This window comes from Acromyrmex echinatior, chromosome 10 (genome assembly GCF_024713525.1).
Source record: "Acromyrmex echinatior isolate Ae372 chromosome 10, ASM2471352v2, whole genome shotgun sequence".
NCBI lineage: Eukaryota > Metazoa > Arthropoda > Insecta > Hymenoptera > Formicidae > Acromyrmex > Acromyrmex echinatior.
Genome location: NC_141861.1, coordinates 8,597,393 through 8,621,990, shown reverse-complemented (window position 1 = coordinate 8,621,990; position 24,598 = coordinate 8,597,393). Strand labels below are relative to the sequence as shown.

The following is a 24,598-nucleotide window of genomic DNA, read 5'->3' as shown; positions in this document are numbered from 1 at the left end:
GTGAAATAAAAAAAATAAAAAAACAAAATAAATTTAACTTTTAACTTTTCAATTACTTTTTTTTATTAACTTAACTTTTAATTCAATTAATTTCATTATATATAATATTAACTTATATCTTAATCTCTCTTTTCATTATATATAAATTAACTTGTATCTTAATTAAGTTAAATTTTCAAGCTTGTTAACTTTAACTTAACTTAGTTAAAAAAAAAAAGTTAACTTACTCAACCCTGGACATTACAATTAAAGATATTTAAATTACTATATTATACTGTAATATAATATACTATATGCTGAGATGCACGTACATTTGTACATATACAGCTCTTTTCTGGCGGTTCCGAAGCAGAAAACATAAACACCGCAGCATGTTTCATTCCGCTGGGCTTATCGCTTCACGAGGACTCCGCGGCGAGCCGCCGCGATCGCCCACCACGAGGCAAGGCACGAGGATCAGCGTTCCTCCACCGTGCACGACGTGTCCCGTCACTCCCGTCGCCGTCGTCAGTCTTCCGCCGCGCGGCGACAGTGTACGTTGTTCGAGCGTTTTTCACGCATTGCCCTCATCGTATTGTTGACGTGTCGCGAGTGCCGCGAGTGCCGCGAGTGCGCGCAGCTCGATCGTGTTGCGAAATCGTTCATATTTGCGCGACCGGAACGTAAAACTCCAATTTCGACGCCTTGGTATCGTCGACCGACTCGTCGGGACCCGGGACGACTAACTTGATTTTTCTTTTTCTCTACCATCGCCGCCGATTCGCCGGACGAATGGTCCACGGATGATCCACGGATGATTCACGGATGATCCAACATGGCGTCGACCGATCTGTCGTTCGGTAAATGATAAGCCTCACCGAAAGAATCTCTGTGACAAGGTCTCTCGCGAGGCCAACCGGTTCTCTCGTCGCGTCGCGTCGCGTCGCGTAGCGTCGTCGCGTCGTCCCTGCGCCTCACGAAAACGCGGTCGCTCCCTTCTCTTTAGCCTTCCCTCTCCTCTCCCCCGCCCTCCTCCCTCCCCGGATGTCCCGATCTCCTTATCAATGCGAGCGCAATGAGAATACGGGACACATCGGGCGGACGTCTCTCGTTTGCCTTCCGTTCGCCGAGAACAAGCCTTGGATGCGACCGGACGCTGCAGCTTCATCTCTTTTTCTTTTCTTTTCTTCTCTTTTTTGCGATCTTGAGCCGCGCGTGTCCGGGATGCGATAATCAGCTGATCTTTAAAGCGCCTTGACATCCGCGATGTGATCGTGTATGCGCGACCCGACGATAACGATGATCACGACACGTGTTTGGTTTATCATTTCATTTATACAGTTAATAAACTATATATATTGAAATTAGTAAGAGAACGCCAAATACGGTCGAGACTAGATACCGGTATTTATCCGATAAACTAACAGTAATATCAATATTATAATTTCCTACATGGAAACGACTTTGCTGAAATATTCAAAGATGTGGATACAGATCTAAAAATGATTTTGTCGGTCTATCACGTAGGAATCTCAAACATGAGTAATGTTATAAGAAATGTTGACGTTCTCAGAAACTAATTTATTCTTTAGAAACTAATTTGAATTCTACATGATTAATGATCCAACAGAATTATTTTTAAATGTGTATCTAATTAAATTTTTAAATACTTCAGCAAAACCGTTCTTTCTATATACTTAATAATATATATATATATATATAATACTATAAATAAAATGTGGTACACGTTGTATGTACGTAACAGTTACATTGTGTAGTAAAAAAGTATAACAAAACTTTTGACATGCTAGGAACCAGTTTAATATCCTAGTATCCTATATAATTATTTTAATAATCCAACAGAATTATTTTCAAACCTGTATCTAGCTAAATTTTTAGATACTTCAACAAACCGTTCTTTCCATGTACTCAACAATATCAATGAAATGTAGCACACGTTGTATTTTACAGTTACATATTGTTGTTAGGAAATTATAATAAAAATTATAACATTGATGTTATGTTACTGTTAGTTGGTGTTTACTGGGTAATAATATTTCTATGTAAATTTTAAATACATTTTTCTGTTACATATAAATTGTATTAATAAACTTTACATAGAGAAGATTTATCGAGCTCGGATTTTGAAGAGAACGCGCGTGTTCTTTTCAAATATTCGAGAATCGATTAAATCGCACGAGCAGAATGCCATCGAATGTATCGAAATGTGCTGGCGTTAAAGGGAAGTTAAGATGTACAATTTTAGCATGACTGTGTTAACATGGCAATAATGACGCATGATGTTTCATAATCGCTCTCTGATTTCACCTTGGAATTTCATTAGAAGCTATTCTTTCTTGCGTGATGAAATTTTGTTAAAAAAACATATATAAACAGGATACACCTTCGAACGTGGCACAATTCCGAACGAAATAAAATTTGAATTCAATTTTCGAAGCTCTAGCTTAATTTTTTCTGTTTAGTATAATCTTTCAATATTCTCCTCAATGAGAGGTTCACCAAACTTGAATCTCCATAATTGAATTCAAATTTTATTTTGTCAGAATTTGATTATGTTCGAATTGTATTATGTTTGAAATTGTGTATCATTTTTCTCTATAATAATATAATAATATTTTTGTCAAGATGATGTCCAATGTCGTCTAATAACGTGAACTTGCTTGAATATATGCATATTAAATGACTTTTTACTATACTTGAAGTTGAATTTGTTCGCTCATTTGATCTCGAAGATTAAATAATTTTGTCATCTATATGGAAAAAATGATTTTGCTAATTTAAAAACGAAGTATTTAAAATTTTAGTTATAAATACAGATTTGAAAATAATTTTGAAATCATTAAAATAATTTTGTAGGGGACGCTTAACCCAGATAGCACAGTGAATTCGCGAAGCATTCTTCAAGTTTTCTCCTTTCTTGAATTGTAATTCTTTAGGAATTCTTAGAAGAACACAATATAAGAATTCCTCAAGAAATTACATGCATCGTGTTGTGCGAAGTATTTATTATAATGAATTTTTGAGAAATACTTCAAGACGAAATGAATTGTGGTTTCTGCAAGAATTCTACAGATATTCATTTTTCTATTATTCTGTATGTGTATTCTTTAAAATTAACTCTCTACGAACTCCTATTCATCTCTGTGCTATCTAGGTAAGTTGATCGCTAGAATATCAAAACTTTTTGTAACTCATCCTGCTTTGAATTCCTATATATTATTATTATTATTATTATTATTTCTACATATAAAATCATGTTAATAATCTAACAAGATTATTTTCAAATCTGTATCTGTCTAACAATAAATTTTTAAATACTTAAGTAAAATCGTTCTTTCCTTGTAATTATAGTATAATAATATAATTTTAATTATTTATACATATATATCTAATTATATAGAAGAATCGAAGATATATCAATTCGCTTCCAAAGTTTCGTGCGAATCTCGCAAGTGATTGTATATCGTTGCACTGCTTTTAACGTGCTCGCTTAAATAGAGAACGACGTTGAGTTAAGGAAAAGGATTTTCCTCAGGAAAATCAACGCGGTAGATTTTCATAAAGTACGGTTTCTCATAAAGAAACGCAGAGAAAGTCACTCAGGTTCCCTTTAACAAAAGCACGCTCATTCGCGGGACGACCGACTCGGTACGAACGCATGCACGTATTCTGCGTACATTTCGTCACGCGCGACCGACGCATGCGAGAGCGGTCGCAGGTAAAGCGAGCGAACGTCGCTCTCGAAGGCCTCGTTATAGCCGCCGAGCGAGAGAGCGAGTGAGCGACGGTAGGACTTCATCGGGGAGACCTGTCTTTCTCTCTCTCTCTCTCTCTCTCTCTCTCTCTCTCTCTCTCTCTCTCTCTCTCTCTCTCACACGTTTCTCTCCCGCAAATCCTAGGCTCTATACCGGCGTTCTACAGAGAAGTCTACGAGAAGGTTTGCTCGCCCACCAGCGGAAATGTGAAGCTCGAGGTGTTTAGGTCTCTACTCGTCAAATCGCAGCTAAGCGGCTCCATCGTCAATCAGGTACGGCTCTTCTGTGTCTCGTTTATTGATTTATTTATAGAACTGGATGTGTATATTGTAATCGAAAATATTGTTTAATTAATATAAAGATCTAGCGTAGATCTTTTGAGGTTCTCTTTACTCACAATCAGTTGTGTGTAAGTATTTGCGGTCTTAATTTCTTCAGACTTTGCGTACATTGTAATGTACACCGAATTTGAAGATATTCATTGAAATTATTTAATTCTTTCGATATCATCTGAGATCTGATGTACGTAATAATGTATATATTGAAAAAATAGTTAAAATTTTGAAAAAAGTTAATTGTTTAATATGAATTAATTATTAAAGTGCGCATAAATTTAAAAACAATTTTTTAACATAGTTCTAATAAAATCAGGTCTGAAGGGATTAAGAGAAGGGACTAAGAAAACACTTTGTTTATTTATTTATACATTTATTTATTTATTTATTCTATACATTTTAAAAATCCAATTTATTTTAAATACCTTTTTAGAAAAAGAGCTAAAATGCTATTGATATTGAATGATATTATGCTATCGATACGTAAATTTTACGTATCAATAGCTTTCTAGGAAAGTTCTTTCGCATTTCCGATTGCTGTTAGTCGAAACGTTAGAATGCAATACAAATACGATGATATCCTAAGAATAAAACTTGAATTACACTTACATGAAAGAAAATGATGTAATAATAGTATTAGTTAACAATAGTCTAATTGAAAATAATCTTGTTAATTCCATAATACTAATGAAATAAATATGTCATGTTCTTATTCTAATGAAACATTTGTTTCATTAATATATTGTTGTTGAGTTGAGAGTATTTTCAATTAGACTGCTGTTAATACATTTGTTTTCTATGTAGCAATGTAATTTAAATTACGTTGTAAACAATGGGCGCGTCAAACGCTAAACTGATCAACTCCCCTTCTTACAAACTTGTTAATTTTAATATAAACGGAGTATACACTTAGTTTATAACTGCATCAATTTTCTTTGCTTTTTATATATATTATGAAGTTGACTATAATTTGATTTCTCATCTAAAGTTAAGATTCTTCACCGGTTACGATAAAGATGTCATTTATCTTCTTATCTCGTAAATAAATGAAGAAAAGAGGAAGAAAGCATTCCGTCGGACGTTTACAAAGAAATACATTATGCCATGGAGTAAATCCGATAGCGAGTTTAAACGCAACGAGCGTATTCTCGCGGGTTTCAGTTTCTAACGTGCGACCTTTCCCAAGAGAAATTTACTTGTATTGTGTTTGTTCTCTATTGCAATCGCGTGCACAAAACATTTGTATATACCTTGATTTATATTTTAAATATCAAGAAACATATCGTAATGAGAGAAACCTATTCTTTATATTTATATACCTTTTTCGATCGGACGATGTAAATAACGATTTCGATTGCTATATTGAGTAAACGAACAAAACTTCACTAATTAATTTAATGGGTATTGTTTTAATTCCTTAATACGTTTTTAAGCTTGATTATAGTATACTAAGAAATAAATTTTGATCAGTTTTTTGTTTCTTAATAAATAATGAGTATTTTTTGTAGGGTTTTCGCACTGAAAAAGAATATATTTTTTAAAAAATCCTAATAAAAATTTTAATACTTGTTTAATTAGTATTAACTAAATGTAAACAAGAATGTAAACATATATTTATTTGAATACAAAAACTATTAATTTGACTTAGGTATCATTTTTTTATTGAATAAATATTTATTTACTGTAAGTAAATGTTTTGTTAATACCATTTAAACAAATATTTATTAAAATTTAGTAAATTTTTTTTTAGTATATCACCTTTCAATTTTTAGACACTTTGCTTTGAATGTGTTGTAAATTTTTAATATTGTAACAGGCAAAAAATACATCTTGAAAAAATTTATATTATATAAGTACAAAAGAATTTATTTTCATATAATACAATATAATACAATATTAAAATTGAATAAAATATTCGTTATACGTATTACATAGGAAAAGAACTATTTACAAATTGCTATATCTCGAAAAATCATATTAAAACGAAGCAAAATGCATTTTAAAGTTAAAAGTTGATTTTCAATTATCATTTTCATCATTGTTTCTAGCCTTTCCGACATTATTGTTCTCAAAATCTATAGATGATGAAATTTTATTAATCTTATATTCTTTTTCAGCAGCTAAAAATGCATAAGAATTACCATTCAGGTGTTGAGAAACAGAAACCTTATTATTCTCAGTGTTATTAATAGACTTTTTTTTATTGTCGTTGCTCCTATTGATTGGAGCTATTACTATTGAAGCCTATTTAAATAGACTTTAATTGGCAATGAACACTTTGTTATTCTTATCATTCTATTATATTATCATTTTACTATATATTGATCAGAATATGTACTGATTTTCCAATTTTGTTTAAAAAACATTCGCAACAATATGTCGATAGACAATGATTATCGATCTCATCTGCGAATAACGAGCATTAATATACATCATTGTCAAAATAATCGTCCTTTGATTGTCAATTTCTATACTCGTATTGAATAAACAATCTTAACTGATTAATATGAGATAGGCAACGTTCCTCAACGCACTAGAATTATTAAAATAATCGATTTCAGCTGTCATATGAAATAAATAAACAGTTGTAATTGATTAATTTGAGACGAGCATATTTTTATTTCAACATATCAAAATTATCAAAATAATCACACTTTGTTACATAAATAACGATTAGAGAATTATTGTTCGCTCTTGCATGACGAAGATTTTCTCTAACAACTTTTTATCGTTCTTAAAATTATCACGCACGACGAACAAGAAAATTTCATCCGATTATCTTCATTCGACTTTCCACTTGAAGATAATCAGCCACTTTGGCTAAACATATGCGTCAGCGTTCGTTTCCGCGAGCATGATAATGCAAAGCGAGTAGACAAGAAGATAATTGTAAAGTAGGAAAACGCCATTTGTGCTACAATTATGTACGTATCAGGAAACGCGATGCCACGTCAACTTCGAAACGACGTCGGGAGTGAAGAAATTCGCTCGAACGACTGTTGCTTTTATTCGAGGGAAAATGGATTGAAAAGGATAATTTGAGTCGATCTACGCAATCCGGCCTTCTGTAATCTCATTAAAACCGCCTAACGTTTTTCTTCTTACATCATTTCGTGATTACCTCGTCGCGAAGAAAACCGACACGTCTAGGAACAAGTGGACCTCATTGCGCGATTGACAGGATAATTTGCTGGATTTGCTACGACGAAGCTCTTCTTGTGTTAAGCGGCTCCTAAACGCTCAATATTATCATAATTACTTTGCTTGACAATATTATTGTACATATAGTATATAGTATATACAATATTGTTGATGCCCCTCCTTAAAAAATTCAAAACAAACAACTTGGAGGCTCGATATGACTTCCAGATGATCAATATTATTGCACAATATTTGTAGATATTACGTAATATCAAATATTGAACGCCCAGGAACCGCTTTCATTCATGCTATGCATATATGTTTTGGTCGTTCCTCGCGTCGCATTCCGAAGGAAATCTCCAACTGTGCGTGTCATTTAACGATAATGATGAGCTAGTTGCTATTTCTAAGCATTACTGGTGTTACTGATATTTTACTGTTATCTAATGTGAGCGCGCAAATATCATTAAATCTGAAATCAGATGTATCTCTCAACGCGGCACAAGAAATTCCGAAGACTCGATTGATTTTTTTTCCTAATATAAGTATTTCTTTTTTATTATTTATTACTCATATCGTTTCACACAATATTATACTTGCGGTTTCGTTTCAGTGAGTCATCTCGTTTAGTAATGACTTTGAACTTCAAAGCATTCGAAAATACAGATATTTATATTTTTCCCCTTGTAATATTTATTACACGGTATAAAAACGATTTTATGCTAAAGTATTTAAAAATTTAACACACACATTTGAAAATAAGTTTTGTTAAACAAAATCAAAATATTATACATAGGACGTTCAAGTTGGTTGCAGAGTATTAAAACTTTTGCAGCATTGCTCATCAAGCTGGAGTATTTTATTTATATTTATATACATAATTATATTATTATATTTATTTATTATATTTATTATATTTATTATATTTATTTATATACATAATTATATGTATATCTATCAATCGCCGATTAAATGTCTTTGGTAATATACGAAAAGAACAGATTTCTAGATACTACACTGAGAAAAATAATCTGGTTGGATTAAATAGTAATTTTGGTAGAAAATGAACGAGAGAATCAGAATTTTCTAATTAAATCTGCGTCCTACTATATAATTATTTTAATGATCGAAGCAAAATTATTTTCAGATCTGTATTCAGCTACTAAATTTTTTGATATTGCAGTAAAATCTTTTTTTGCGTGTACAATTGTATTCTATTCTTCCAGTATCACTGTAATAACTTGCCGTCCCGTAAAGATTAATTCACACGTGACAGAAATATTTTTCAGAGTTATTTTCTCAATTCTCACGTTATGTTCCATCCCGATATTCCATCCCGATGATGTTAACCGGTACATCTGCATCGTTATCTCATCGTTGCAGTTCGCATTTATCCTGTTTCCGTCTCCGTTTAATCGTGAAAGTCATTATCGGATACCAATTATGCAGCTCGCAGCGCGAAAAGTTCCTAAAAACCGATTTAAATATTCCAAGCGCCGTATCGACGGAGCCTTATCACCTTCAACAGCTCGTCCGTCGATGATAACGCGCATGAACGCCCCTAATAGTGCAAGATTACGTGGCAGGGTCAATCGTACCGTCGTGTGTAGTCTGTTGCTCCGCAACAATGTCACAGACACGCGTTCCAGCATGTTCACGAATAGCCTACTCATCTTTTATTTGATCGTTGCATTGCACATTTAGACTTTATCCGCGCAAATTTTATGGAAAATTCCTTGGTCTTGGAAACTTTCCATGTAAATGATATTATGTAGTCCTCGAAAAAATACTGACGCGAAACAAAAATTCCGTTGTTCAATTTTTATTGCATAAAACGTTAATAATAAGATCTTTTTAAAGAAATTGTTTATATAATCTATGTTTATATAATCTATATTTAAAATAGATATAATATCATTATGTTATATATAATTTTAAAAAATGTAAATGTTTTATGTAATTTATATATATATATATATACACACACACACACACACACACACACACACACACACACACATATATATATATATATACACATATATTTTATTATTCTGTGAATATATATTTTATTATTTTTAACGTAATGCGATCCTATTATTACATAGATTATTTTATTGCTATATACAGAAAGAATAGTTTTGTTAAAATATCTAAAAACTTAACTAGATACAAATCTGAAAATAACAATGTTTGGATCATAAAAATAATTATGTAAGGTGCTCAAATAACTTGCCACGATATCAAAATTTTTTGCAGCATTGTTATCATATTTAAATTTTCTATATTATTATTTATTTACGATAGTTCGACAAAATTATTTTCAGATCTGTATTTATCTAAATTTTTCTAGATATTTCAGCAAAACTATTCTTTCGATGTGGATATTAAAAACCGTTACAAATAAGACTAGAATAAATTAATAGACTAGAATAATATATAATACATTATTATATGTATTTGCATTGAAAAAGACAGACTGAATTAATTCTGAATTTAGGACTATAGTCTCAATTTTATTTATTTCTCTTCATCTCAATGCATTTTTCTCTATAGAGCAAATAAATTTTCAGACAAAATATTTAAGCAACATTTTAATCAACAATTTTTTTAATCGCCAGCATTAAATAATTTTGAGAATGTAAGTCGTAACGTAAATTAAAGTAATTCGCTCGAAATTGTGTAAAAGAAATATAATTATATTATAATATCATTCATTTATATCTTCCCAGTTATATTTACATTTCTGAATATAAAATTGCTGCGTAAAATTTTATCAAATTAAAGTTTCAAGAGATATAAATGTTCTGCTGAAATATTAATCTACGTCCAATATTTTAAGCATATATATAGCTTCAAAAAATTTTATAACGCTAATTAAGAACTTGTTTCGCGCAGTTTTTTCATGAAAAAATCAGCATCTGTGATCAGCATCAGTGTCTGCGACACCCAGAAATGTCACTTTGCATCGCGACGTCACTCATCGAGCCCGTCTCTCATTCATTGTGCTAACAACACAATCAAAATAGCATTACGCAGGGCCGCGCCGAAGTATTCCGTTGTCGCGAGCAGAATAGTAATTCTTTCAACTACAGGGTGTCTCAAGATTTATAATGCAATTTTTTGTGACAATAATTCATCATTAATATAAAAAAAATAAATAAGTGCTAGCCTAGTAAAGTAAACTTGAAAATTAACGCTATTATTAAATTAATTAAAATTAAAAGAGATAAATATATGCCAACTTTTTACAATAATAGTTTGAGACCATTACCGTCATAAAATTTGCAAAACTTTTTTTTTATAATTTATGCTTATAAAGTAGATGTAATATTTTATTATTCTGTGATTTTTAATGCAATGTGAACTTACTATTTCATGAATTATTTTATCAGAGAGATTATTTTATCAGAGATCTAGACATTAAAAATCACTGTAAACAAAATCTTCCCAAGCAGAACAACAAGTCATTATGATATCAAAATGATGTCAAAATGATTCCAGAATGATCATTATAAGTCATTTTTCAATCATTTCCGATTCATTTTAATGTCATTTTAACGTTATCGTGACTTGTTGTTCTGCTTGAGTTAGGATAAATATTTTAGAATAACATACATGATTATGTATTTGCACTGTAAAAGATAGACGGAATTATTCCGCAAGTTTGGTGGAAATTATTTAGAAAATATCTGAATAATGCAATATATGTTAAGAATTTCTATAATTATGTGATATCTATCATTATATATATATTTTTATATAGAAAGGAGGAAACTAAAAATACGAGCATATTTCGTTCCAGGCTTTTGCGGAGATAATTTACTCCGAAGATGTATAATTTTAAGCTACCTCTCAATTAAGTGCGATAAATTAACGTACGCTTGATACTTCCGCACGCATACTTTAATATCCATTCCCAACGTTGATGTACGCTGAAAATAAGCGCGGCGTACAACAGCAGCCGACACGTTTTAATGCGTATCGTCTTCCTGCTAGGTAGGTGAAATCGTTTGATTGCCGTCTTCCGCATTGACACGCAATGTATGGTACTTTTATATTGAAAACCGCTCTCCGTTTTATATCGAAAACCGTTAAAACGTCTTCCGTTTCTCTACAATACGCGATTAAAGTTTTATGTATCCATCTCAAAGCATTATCACAAATACATATAAAAATTTCACAGATTGTTCTATAAATTAGAGTAAAATATTTGAGTACATTTTCCTTATTGGTTTAAAAGTTATTTAATTTTTTGTTTGCCTTAATTTGTATGTAAATAAAATTGCATTTATTTGGAAATTTGGTGAAGAAGTAGCATTACAAATTATAATAAATCAAATTTTTTTATCTATTAATAAAACTGTAATAAATATTGGTGCAAAAGTTCATTTGGATCTACTTGTTTAAAAATTAATAAATTATTTACCTAAAACTGCAACAAAAAATACATATTTATTATTGTACATAAGTCACTATAAACCAGATAATTTATTGTTTTGTGTTTTTCGCAATTGATATCAGCGTGTATTCACGATCAAAATATTTTGACTGCTTTAGCTTTTTTAATTTATTTTTTGACTGATATTTTTAGTTGATACCAGCAAAAACATTCTTAAAACATCTCTCGCACTTCTCGCAGTTATCAATGGTTACGTTCAGCAGAAAAATCAGCTTTATAATTTTTGTAAGATTTTTTTAGTATAATTGATTCATACATATATTTATAATAAAAAATTTAACGAGGAATTAAAAGAAATACCAATCATACGAAAGAATTTTACAGTTGTAAAAGCTGCTTTCTTTTGCTGAACGTAGCCATATCCTCACAATCCTCAGAATAAGTTGCGATCGATCGCTAACTAATAAACCATTTTTCATTTCATCAGTCAAACGTACGATAATTGTCTTCCTCGCATTAGACACTTCTGCGAGAATAAACATCTAAACGAGACGCGTGTCGGACATGTGTATGGTTTCAATCGTGTCGCCGTCGTGTTACAACTCACGATGGGATGTTTGAGCATCGTCTTTTCAGATTACACGCCTCGGATACGCAAATGGGAGATGATGACGAGTTGCGGCCTGGTCGATTCAGTGGCTGCGCATAATTATCTCGCGTAGAGATGTTGCGTGACAGCGAGCGCACACGACACGAGCTCTCATTACACAGCCACCGCATACCTCGCTTCACGTGTGTCCTGTCACACATATCCTTACACACAGATATCTGTCGCTGTACTCGCGATTGCATCGAACTATTGACACGAATGCTAGCACACTCCCACGTCCTCGAGAGCACCCTCGTCTCTCCTTTCTAAAAATAACCTCTGCGAAGAAGTTATGCAGTAGTTATTTTTCAATATGAACACTGTTAGAAATGTAACCACGAGCTTCCTTTGTATGCACATGTAAATGAAGCTTGTGGTTATGAACGAAATTTAAAATAATGAATGATTTAATTAAAAATTAAATTGCAGTAGTTACTTAAATGTAATGAACGCGTGCATTAAATTTCATGAATTTTTATGAGAAATACATTAAATTTTATATACATGTACACAAATATACTTTTTAATTATAAATACATTAAATTTATAATATAATGTCATGAAATTAAGTTCAAATTGTGTAACTTGAAAGTTAAATTTAAGAACATTTCTAACAGTGAACATACATAATATTGTACATCACGAAGAGAATGAGTTTTTTGCTCAAGTATCTAAAAATTTAGTTAGGCATGGTTCTGAAAATAATTTTATTGGATCGTTAAAAAATTATGTAGGATGCTTAAGTGTTGATGACAAAGACTGTAAAAAGTTTTCATATTCTAGTAACTAGCTTGAGCGTCCAATATAATTATTTGGATGAAGCAACATAAATATTTTTAGATTTATAATTATAGAACAGGAACGTTTTATAATGTGATAGTATTAAAAAAATAGAAAGAATAATTTTACTGAAGTATCTAAAAATTTAGGTAAATATAAGTCTAAAAATAATTTTGTGTGATCAAAATAATTATGAAGAAAATTCAAGCATGATGATAACGTTGCAAAAAATTTTAACATTCTAGCAAGCAGTTATTTGAGCGAACCCATTCTTTTTGTGGCATTAAAGGCATTAATCGAAAATTCAATTAAAAAATTCTTTAACGTTTTTCGGACTCGTATTACACGAATTATGCAACGCACTGATTACACAAAAAGATTCGGTCGATATTATACGAGCATTGCGAGGGATAAATCGCTAAGGGAATTACAGGGCATTACTGTTAAATTTTTATGTAATTCTCATAGTAATGTCCTAATAATGCCTTGTGTTGCGTGACTGTGACAAATTTCCTAACTTAAATAGTTGTCAACTTTAATCTCTAAAACAACTATAATCTCTAAAATTAGTATGTGGGACAGAGCGACGCTTTTTTCTAGATGATTCTTTCGTTTCCTGCAAAAACGCGTCAAATAAGCCTAATTTTATTGATTTTTGAGCTGCCGTAGCTATAAACTGCGGCATATATAGATATAACCTAGTCTAACTTAAAAATATGATTACGAATAACGCTAACTATTATATTAGGTCATTTAAAAAGTATCCGCGGTTTTTTGTTCAATTTTTGAATGAAAAAACCGCGGATACTTTTTAAATGACCCAATATATTCAATTCAAATGATAAAGTATTATAATTCTTCAATAATGCCCCAAATCTGTACAAATATTTGATAACGTATATAGTATATGTATACGATATAATATAGTATTAGAATAGAATTAATACTAAACAGTTTTAATTTTAAAAAATGGTAATAATGTTAATACCTAGTAAGACATAATACCTAGTAACGCCCACCAATGTCTAATAATGCTTGGTAATTCCTACTGATTCTCAAATAATGCTTCAAATAATTCCCTCAGCGATTTACTCTTCGGAGCACTGTTATTCTTTCTCTTGAATCTTATCGTAATTATGATAACAAGGAAGCATTCTTGCGTTCAGTATTTCAAGCTCGCGAACACGATGTCTCGAGATAAGATTTGGCTGCTCTCTCATCTCTCTCTCACCTGTGTTCCAATATAAATCTGTTTACTCGGCAAAGCGATTTTGAGTATATCCCATATACCTGCATATATATTGTATTAAATAAGTGTATTAAATCTTCTTTCGTTTCCTTGGCCTGGTTTCTTTTGGCCTTTTTCCTTTTTCTCTATAAATAAACGAAAAGAACGATTTTGCTGGATTATCTAAAAATTTAGCTAGATACAAATTTGAAAATAATTTTATTGGACCATTGAATAAACATGTAGGATGTTTATGCATAATGAACAGTATTACAAAAAGTTTAGACACTTAAATAATCAGCTTGAGTCTACATAATTATTTTGATAATCTATATAACGACATTATTTTTAAACTTACATTTATAAGGTAAATTTTAGATACTTTAGCAAACAGTTCTTTCTGTATACATTTTACACAGCACAAATCTCTAAGAGATGTCCTAAAGACATCCAGAAGACGTCTTTTGCAAGTCGTCCTAAGAACATACATTTACAGTACGTTCCTCGGCTAAAGTATGTTGTGGGATACTTTTTTTTCTCTTTTCTGTTTGAGACTCCTCCCTGTTCCCTGTGAATATTTCCGCTTGTGCTTCTTCTCACCGATGTCTCGATTGCCTTCCTCGTTATTTGCGAGCTCTATCATATTCTTCCGACGAACGGAACACGCACTCGTGCATGCATGATTCGTGGCTCGTGCGACGCGAAACGACTCGCCGATTCCCGTTGTTTACTCGCAATTCGCACATGCAGCTAAAATGGAGAATCTATTACTGTCTCAGGCTTTCCTCTTGGCTTGAACTTGATTGGCGATTAAGGTTTAACGACACTCGAGAGAGCAACGAGAAAGCGAGGGTGCTTGCAATGGCGTAAACAAGACAGCCTGTTCTTTGCACTTTCTATGCTCGTTTCTTTATTTTTCTCCTGCAAAACGTTAATCGTTTCACTATAATCGTACCTCCTCTTCCGTTCGAAGTATGAACGATATAAGGTCACATATATTTACACTGATTTAATTTTATTATTATTAATGGAAGAAATAATCTTTTATTCCACTGTAATTTATTATTAATGCAAGACCTACAATTGTAAGAGACACAAACACTAAGTCACGCATTTTTCACATCTCAAATTGTGGGATAATAAAATTATAAAAGAAGAGAAGGGAAGATTTTTGTTCTTTGTATTTACGCCTCTGGATGCACTTTTGTATTCAGCATGAGTTCACATGCACTCGCGTCCGTTCATTGCGGTTTCTTTGAGTACGTACGAGGAGACAAGGGAGAGAATTTACGCTTGCAAGGGGCAGAGAACACCGAGAAAAGGAGAGACACATGAGTGCATGAGGATGGAAATAGAGGCAGAATGGTGCGGCAAGGTAGAAAAATCCTCGGAATGTAGTTACTTTCATTTATGGCCTAATCCTTAGGCTTCTCTCACAAAGAGTTTACCGTTGTACCGTTATCGGGCACGAAGTCCACTGTGTAGAAAGAAGGTTTTGCTCAAGTATCTAAAAATTTAGCTAGATACAAATCTGAAAAGATAATTTTGTTGGAACCATCAAAATAATTATATAATTCAAACTGGTTGCTTTTTGCAGTATTGTTCATCGTACACTGTTAAATTCGTAATGTTAAATTATATTCAATTTAAGTTATTTTTAATCAGTTCTATAGGCCGCCACTAATTCCACAAGTGTATGTCATTAATGTAACTAAATCAATAGAGTTAAATAGTTTAGCTTAAGGGAATTATTAAATTTGATTCAAATTTGGTATATTATTTGTTAAGTGTATTAATATTAATGTTGTTTACTTTGAAACTAACATACAGAATTGGATTTAATTTAATTACATTTTAATACACGTGGAAGTTAAAAGTAATAAAATATTATTTTTTAACATAAGGAATTGAGTTACTATTGCTCCTTTAATATGACAGTATGCTTAAGGTTTCCTATATAATTATTTTGATGGTCCAACAAAATTATTTTCAGATTTGTGTGTGTGAGCATTCAATTAAAATTTTAAATACTACAGTAAAATCATTTGCGTATATACGATCGTTGGTGCTTTTTTGAGCAGTGTATCTTCCCTTCGTATCATCGCTCCGAACTATTTGTGACTTTTGAGAAATGTTTTATTTATTTCTTTATATTTCTAGCAATAAAAACCAAAACAAATATGCTCGAAACGACTCTTTAAAACGTTTCTATTCTTCCTTAGATATGGAAGCTGGTGGACAGCAAGACGGGTTATCTCACGAGAAGCGGATTATACAAGGGTCTCGCTCTCATCGCCTTTGCTCAACAGGGAAAGCAACCGAGTGATAAGCTGCTGGAAAACTCCGAATCTCAAGGTTAGTAAAATTTTAATTATTACTCTCCGATTTGTTGAAATATCAGGCGCATAGTAGCTCTTGCATATTAGATACGATGAATAATCGGCGACGAGCGATATTCAATGAAAGCTTTGTTTTGTCGCACGTGACGATGTAAAAGAAAACTTTCATTGAATTCATTCATTTCTCTTCATTCATCGCTCATCGCATTCAGTTTGTGATAGACGTAAGTCTCTAAAGAATATTTAAGTATTTAATTCGTATTTAATGAGTATGCTTATTTTATTTATTATTTTGCCAATATTCTGCTAAAGAAGGTTTTATGAAAGAAAATACTTAAATAATATTTTACGAAACAAATGCAGGTGTAAAAGGCAAAATTTCAAAAAAAATGTGTTTTAAAGAAAGTATTTTTATTAAGAAATCATTTTGTGATTTTTTAAAAATAAAGTAAAGGCTTCGCTTGATTTTTCTCGCTACGATTTTGCGTGAAAAAATTTTAACGATGGTAATTGTGACCGAAGAAATTGTTAAAGCGTATAAGTAATGAACGTGATAAGCCGAGCACGGATAAGAATTTCGCATTCGTGTTAAACTCGCTTCGGTACTTTTTTTTTTACAGTGATTCTCTTACGGTATCTCTTTTATAGCTTAAGTAATTTGCTTCGCAAACAAGAGAAGCCATATACATAGTCTTTCGTGCCGTTAACACAGTCCGTATATAGACGATGAAAGTAGGTCTTGAATAAGTCTATTATCAGACAGGTGTTTAAATAATGCACAAACGTGCCTTTGCTGCATATCAAGAAACCTGTAGGCGTTACCGGAGTCATTGACCGGCAAAATCATTGCCGTTTTGCTTATCGCTAGAAAGCGTACTATCGTGATTCAAGAAAATTATGTTGTAACTTTCCGTTTAAATACCGTTTACACACTGTGCTGCGTGTAATGTATATATTTTTTATTGTTAATTGTTATTTGCTGATTTATTTATAAATAATTATTTATTCGTTTAAAAAAATATTTATTAAAAGAAATAAATTTTAACATTATGTATAGATGATCTGTGTATTAATATTATATTTTTTCACATATTTCTCTATGTAAATATAATATGTTAACTCTCATTAATATTCCTCCAATATTTATTTGAAAAACGTTTATTTTATAAGAATTGAGTTTTTTATTTTTGCTAGAATTCACATTTTTCTTGCAATTCTTGCATTTTTTTGCTCGATAGAGAATTATAATATAATCGGAATAACTTTGGTATGAAAATATAAGAACCAATTTCTGTTTTAAAATCGCACAATATGATCACTTTTATTATACAGCGATGAATTATAAATGCATGGAACGAAGGCGGTTTTATGAAAGTTAAGTCCTGAATGGTAAAACTGTGGGAACATAATAAGCCTGGCTATACACAGCCAAGGTATGTCAGCTCACGAAGTCAGGAGACTCCTTCGTTATCGAGGTTACGACGATGATTATTTGTCAAGGTGTAGGAACTACAATACCGCGAGATCTCGTCTCGTAAAATCGAAGTAGAACACGTCGAAAAGAATACGAAAAAAGAAGATACGCTCTTCTTTCTTTCTTAAATGAATGTTCGATTTATTACCGTAATTTTGACTTTATCTGTCAGCATCGCGAAAATAGATGGATCTGATTAGGCGATATAAAAAAAGTGAAGGAATTGTTGAATTACTGGATCTAGTAGCGTTTTACATTTATTCACACGCGATAAGAATAAAACAATGAAAAATACTAGGACACTTGCAGTACTAAGAAAAAGAGGCAAAATGCAATTAAAATGAGAGAAATCAAGATATATTTATGAGATGAAGATAAAATACATTCTTTTAAAAAAATATGCTTTTTGATCCATTTTATATATTAAACTTTTGCTTAATTAAATCATGCTTTAATAAATTTTACTTTTACAAAAAGGACATAATTAAAATGAGAGGAACAAAGATATTGACGAAGTGAAATAAATATTCCTGAAAAAATATGCTTTTTAATCTGTTTTATTAAATAAACTTTGTTTTATTATTTAATTAAATTAACTTTTAATTAATATTATTTTCGTAAATAGAGCTAATGTATAATTAAAACGAGAGAAATAAAGATATTTGTAACGTGACGAAATAAATATTTCCAAAAGAATGATTTACGTTTTTTTATATATTAAATTTTTACTTAATTAAATCTCTTTTAATAAATTTCATTTAAATTGTAGATAGATAAAGTGAAATATATTTCATTTGTGTATTTAATCGTGGATTATAAATATAAAATTAGCAAAGATTTGAAAATACGCGATGAGAGATTAAAAAAGAGCATGAGAGAGCGAAAAAGAGAACATATTGTCGAAGTCCAAAACGTTCGGTCACCTTGTCATAATTGAGAGGAGCTTAATTCGTTGAATTTAATGTGTACCAATCAAATTCTATTGCTACTAAGTAATTGTGCAACTTTCGTCTCTGCTAAATACGGCCGGTCGGTGGCAGTCAGAAAATCGCATTGTTCGCTTGAGAGGATCTTATTCGCAGAATTACCCGTCCCTGCTCTGGGAGATCTGTCGGAAGTGACGCTTCTGGCGCAGAGGCTACACCGAGGCAATCCCGCAAAGCTGAATCACACGTACTCGGACATCTGTAATCTGGACACTATCGAGGTCAACCTCGTTCCCGAGAAGAAGGGCATCTTCCTGAAGCACGTGGAGTATCAAGTCACCAGCAAGGTATTACCGGCGCTCATATTTCCGTCCGTAGAGACACGAAAGGACGTAGTGCTATTATTTAGATTGCTTTAATAAAACCTTATCTAGATTCTATCGTGGCGAATAAGAGAATTACGCCGTGACGAAGAACGTGTGCTCACGCGGATGAATTTCATGTTTTTTTAGAGGTTCAATTCTGTGGTCTACAGGCGTTACAATGATTTTGTATCGTTATACGATCTCCTCCTGGCTCGGTTTCCCTACAGATTGATCCCGAAGTTACCACCGAAGAAAATCGTCGGAGGTGAATACTCGTGCTTATACATAATTGAATATAAATTCGAAAAAAATTATATAATTTTGTAATTATGAAGAAAAGAACAATTTTGCTGAAGTATCTTAAAAAAAAACTAGTATTTGAAAATAATTTAGTTGGACTATTAAAATAATTACATAAGATGCTCGAGCATAATGAGTATTATGAGTGATGTTGCAAAAAGTTTTGATATTCTAGCAATTAACTTCATCGTTTTATATAATTTTGATTATCTAACAAAATTATTTTCAGAGATCTCTCACAAAATAATATCGACGTTATAATTTCATACTCAGCAATGTAACTGTTACGCAAAATATGTGTTATATTGCATTTATATTGTTGAGTGTGAAATTATAACATTAATATTATGTTACGTTATTAATTAGTACTTACTGGATTGTATTTAATATTTTGCATACTTTCTCTTTAAATTCTTTAAAGTGAATCTCATTTTAAAGTGAAAATTGAGCTAGTCTTGAAAAAAAATGGCTCAATTTTCAATTTTCTTTAAGAGTAAGATTTCACTCTGTAGAGTAAAATTTACTCTAAAAATTTTAGAGAGTAGCCATTCTTCTTATATAGGAATTTAAGCAATCGCAATGCTACGATTGATAACAGGAAATACTCTCAAAGAACCTGTTTTTTTTTTCATCGCATTGCAGCGGATTCACAATTTCTTGAAGAGAGACGGCGTTCTCTCCTGCGGTTTCTTACGCTGATCGCCCGCCACCCGGTGGTGAGTGAGGATCCGATTGTACAGTTCTTCTTCACGTACACCGGCGACGAGACGCAGCATAAGATCCGTGATGTGTTCAGGCGCGTGCCAGACGAATTTGCCACGTCCGAGCTGTCGTCGAGGGCGAAAGAGCTGATGCCACCCGAAACGCTGACCGAGTTCGCGAATAGCCGTGATCAGATACGCCTGATACTCCTCGGGATTTCCCGGCTGAAACATATCGCCGACAGTTTGGCGATCAGGTCGCACAATTATGCGGTAGACATGGCCGAGCTAGGCAACCAGTTGAGCACTCTAGCTGCGGAACAACACGGCACCGGTACTTGGGTCACCGGTGGTTCCAGTCTTTGGCAAGACATGAAGAAAGGCTTTCACGTAATCTCAAAGTAAGAGTCGATACCGATAAGAGAAGTGCGATTCAGATTTCATGTTATCTTTGTTATGTAATCTTTGTTATGTTATGTTTTTGCGTTATAAGAATTTCGATAACGAAAGTGCTTGAGATTTCACGCTTCTATTGCACGATACACGATCTATGGTGAAAATCTTTTTCAGAATTCTTGAATAATTTTATAATCTTTTAGAAAATTTCTTAGATTTTTTACTAATTGGGACATTTTGCAGAAGAAGCCGAGAACATCTAGAATTTTTACATAGAATATTTCAAAATTTATATATATATGACAAATTCTAAGAAAAGACGTAAACTTCCTTGATATTTATGTAATTCAATTTGTGTAAAAATTCTGCCAAAGCGAAAAATTTTCGTCATATACAATCGTACCTTTCATTTTTGGATTATTTATGTATTTTAGAGGGGGAACTTAATTTTTAAGCTTCTGTGATTGCTTTTAACGGTAGAATCAATGTTAAATTTTAGAGAGTTCAACCTGCTGTCAACCAGAGCACTCCAGCAAGCGGTTAGAGAGGAGACTATGGTCTGTGAGAGGCTTAATCTCCTGCTTGACATTTTAGTCGCACACAGGATGTTGTGTGAGAGACACGAGCGAGGTGTTAGCACCGATCATCAACGCGCTCTGTCTACGATGCTATCTCTCAAAAAGCGACAGATGCAAGGCGTTATTCGCGGTACCGATGTACGTGTCTACTTAAGATTTATTAAACAGTAACCATGTTCCGCTCTCATCACGCAGATTATAATGGGCGCGATAATTTTAACCAGCAATCGCGTTGTCGCAATTGTATAATTACTTGTATAATTACTTGAGTTCGAGGCAGTACAATCTGTGAAATCGCAGAGATTCACCGTTGTAAAGAATATAAGCGTAACTTCCTGCGGTCTTACGCAATCTGTCATAGTAACGAACACGCGATGCATGTTCATTTCGTGAAGAGTGCACACGATTTTGTCGCATGTTCACAGGCCGACACTGTTGAGTATCTCGAGAACAAAATGGTCTCCCAGGAATCCGTAATTGCCAATGTTGAGCTGAGGAATTGTTTCTCGCTGCTCTGTCTGCACATGGAGACTCAGCTCGTTCATGCGCACCTAGAGATACTTGCCACCGTGTTGCAGAGTCTCGTGAGTGTGCAGATTCGCGGGCATTCTGAGGTAAATATCGCCAGTTCTCAGGTATTACATTTGTCGACAAAATTATCGCAGAACGGATAATATCCAAATTTCGTAAACTTTGAATAAGCATAGCTCCGTGAAAAATTGTATTTGATGAACATTTTTTAAACAATTTTAAACAATAATAAAATCTGCAGTATCTTAAGGAGTTTTTTTGTAGACTTTTTTTTATTTATTCTTCCTCTTATTGCCATATTTTCAAAAATGAGGACGTGTTATGTCTCCAAAAATTACATAATTTGATACATTTTATGATAACTGGAATAAGTTTAGAATAAGTACTATATTTATTGTAAGTAATGTATGGTACTGTACTTATAATTATAATATTTTTAACCGTACCCCAGTAAAATTTTAATATAAATTTTTCTATTGCGATAATTTTGTTGAGTATATTATTTTATAATATTATTGTATTTATATAACAACGATATAACTCAATAAACTAAATTTTTCAATAAACTAAAAAATAAGTTTGAAATGTTTTCAAATTTTTCATTAAAACTTTTAATGCTGTTGAAATGCAATTTTGTGTAACTAATTACGTAGAGGAATCAAAGTGTTTCTTTATGCTTTCATTCTTTTCCTGCAAGTAAGTTTCTTCTCGAAATGACAATTTTTGAGTTATGTCGTTATAGCAAATAAGCGTTATATTATTTGTTGATTAACGAACGTGTTCATTTTGCAAACGAACGTAAACGAACCGAAGAGGTCTCGGTGAGTTGTTGTACAATATTCTTTGATATTTATGAAGTTTTCTTTTGTATTTTCTTTTTAGCTCTGTAATATAATACTCTATTTTGTTTATTACGTTATATTGTCTTCTGCTACATATGTGCTAAGCAAATATCTTTAGTGCTAGAACACACACGCACACATCATCGGATTTGCGATGGAAATTGCTGATGTTTGCAAATGTTTGTTTTCAGTTGGCTGAAGTGTGGAAATTAATCGAACCGACGATTACAAAGTGTTTGCCCGAGAAGTTAGCAAGTGGGTCCAATGGAGGATAGCACAGGAGTAGCAAAGTTTCGTATATATTCTGACAGATCATGCGTTGCCAAATAATTGATAATCGAAACTTGTATACAACTCCCAGTAAACATGACACAACACTGTTGATGACAATATATCGAAGACGAGAAGAAGAAAGTGCACAATCTTTAGTCGTTTCATACAGTGATTACATAGATTCTACATCTATTTACTAGAGGTGGACATTATTTGAAATAAATGCATTAAAAATAGAAATATAAAATGCAAAATGTCCATTTATACATTTTTTTCATTTTATTTCACAAAAGATTTTTAGCAATAATTTCTTCAAAAGAATAAGTTTTTTAAAGAAGAAATCACGTTCCATTGCTTACATTAAATAAAAAGTTATAACTGTAAAAAAATGTTAAGAATTAAAATATAAATATAAGATAGATATTTAAAAGTAAATTTAAGAATATAAATATTTAAAAAATATTTATATTTTTATTATATTTACATTTTTATTTTAAAAGTAGACATTTAAAAATTTATTTTCTATTTTCTATTTTAAATAAGTGTCTAAAATCCATTTTGTATTTCTAAATGGAAAGATTACAATTATTTTGCATTTTCTATTTCAATATTGAATAATCATTTTACCCATCTCTGCTATTTACATATAGGTTTCATATTTCTCTAAATATCTAGATTCTTGTGGCATTTGTGTATTCCTTGATTATCAAGTGATTAAATATCCCGCACGATATTTAACCGAAGATATTTGTTTTATTATTATATGATGATAAAGAGGACTCTCGAATATGTATAGTGCGTTCAAGTTTTAAACATTCCCTGTTGTGTACTTAATATATATTTTATTGACCAGCGAATGATATATTTCTAGTTCTCTAATAATTGTTAAATGTATATAAGAACTTATAGGTTGTATATAATACACACGTCGTATCGATGCGTGAAGAGTGCCTATGCGATTGTAAATATATACATATTATAACACTTACATTTTACAAGAGAATTTTTATTCACATCGTGCATATACGTGAACAGTCGAGAATCTTGTACGTGTATCACGTTGATTGTGGACACGTTCCATGTATTAGTACGTATATTAGAATTATCATTATTTTATTGATTCGAATGAATTTTACTTTAAATAAAATCTATGTTTATAATTCAGTTGCCAAAACATTTAATAAACATTTTGAAGCTCAATATCCAATCAAGTTTTCTAAGGAAGGAGAACTTAATTCAATTAAGTGAGACGATCTATTCATAAATTCACACATCAAGTTATAGTTCCAAGATAGTTCCAAGATGTTTATAACATAGCGATGATGAAATATATTGTTATTATAAAAACAAGTTTTCATTTTTTTTCTAGATCAAACGATTTTAACGCAGTGATTATCTCAAAGAATATTTGACGCATAAATATTTATTAGCAGGAAAAATCGAGAATAATGCATTCGTTATCGATAAAGCCATGTTATCATGGCGCTGTAATAAATTTATAATATCCGCTGCAAGTGAATAGCATATTTTTCCATAGTTTAATTATGCAAATACGCTATTAGCGTTACATGGCTTGAATTTAA

At 32.0% G+C, this 24,598-nt stretch overlaps 1 protein-coding gene across 1 annotated transcript; it reads left to right on the top strand.

Annotated features, from left to right (window-relative positions):
• Positions 1 to 435: 435 nt before the first annotated feature.
• On the top strand, positions 436 to 24,365 carry LOC105143763 (sorting nexin-8). Its single transcript, XM_011052244.2, has 9 exons — positions 436 to 839; positions 3,900 to 4,027; positions 16,513 to 16,645; positions 19,186 to 19,376; positions 19,542 to 19,659; positions 20,337 to 20,796; positions 21,291 to 21,507; positions 21,795 to 21,983; positions 22,934 to 24,365. Exons 1-9 carry the CDS (start codon positions 815 to 817, stop codon positions 23,015 to 23,017), a joined length of 1,545 nt encoding a protein of 514 aa, XP_011050546.2. The 5' UTR covers positions 436 to 814; the 3' UTR covers positions 23,018 to 24,365.
• The last annotated feature ends 233 nt before the right edge of the window (positions 24,366 to 24,598 follow it).

What these genes read in the sequence shown, in the direction of transcription:
- LOC105143763 (XM_011052244.2), top strand. Translation starts at nt 815, where the DNA reads ATGGCGTCGACCGATCTGTCGTTCG. An exon ending in ACCGAAGAAAATCGTCGGAG is followed by an intron (nt 19,660 to 20,336) that starts GTGAATACTCGT and finishes ATCGCATTGCAG; the next exon opens with CGGATTCACAATTTCTTGAA. An exon ending in GGCTTTCACGTAATCTCAAA is followed by an intron (nt 20,797 to 21,290) that starts GTAAGAGTCGAT and finishes GTTAAATTTTAG; the next exon opens with AGAGTTCAACCTGCTGTCAA.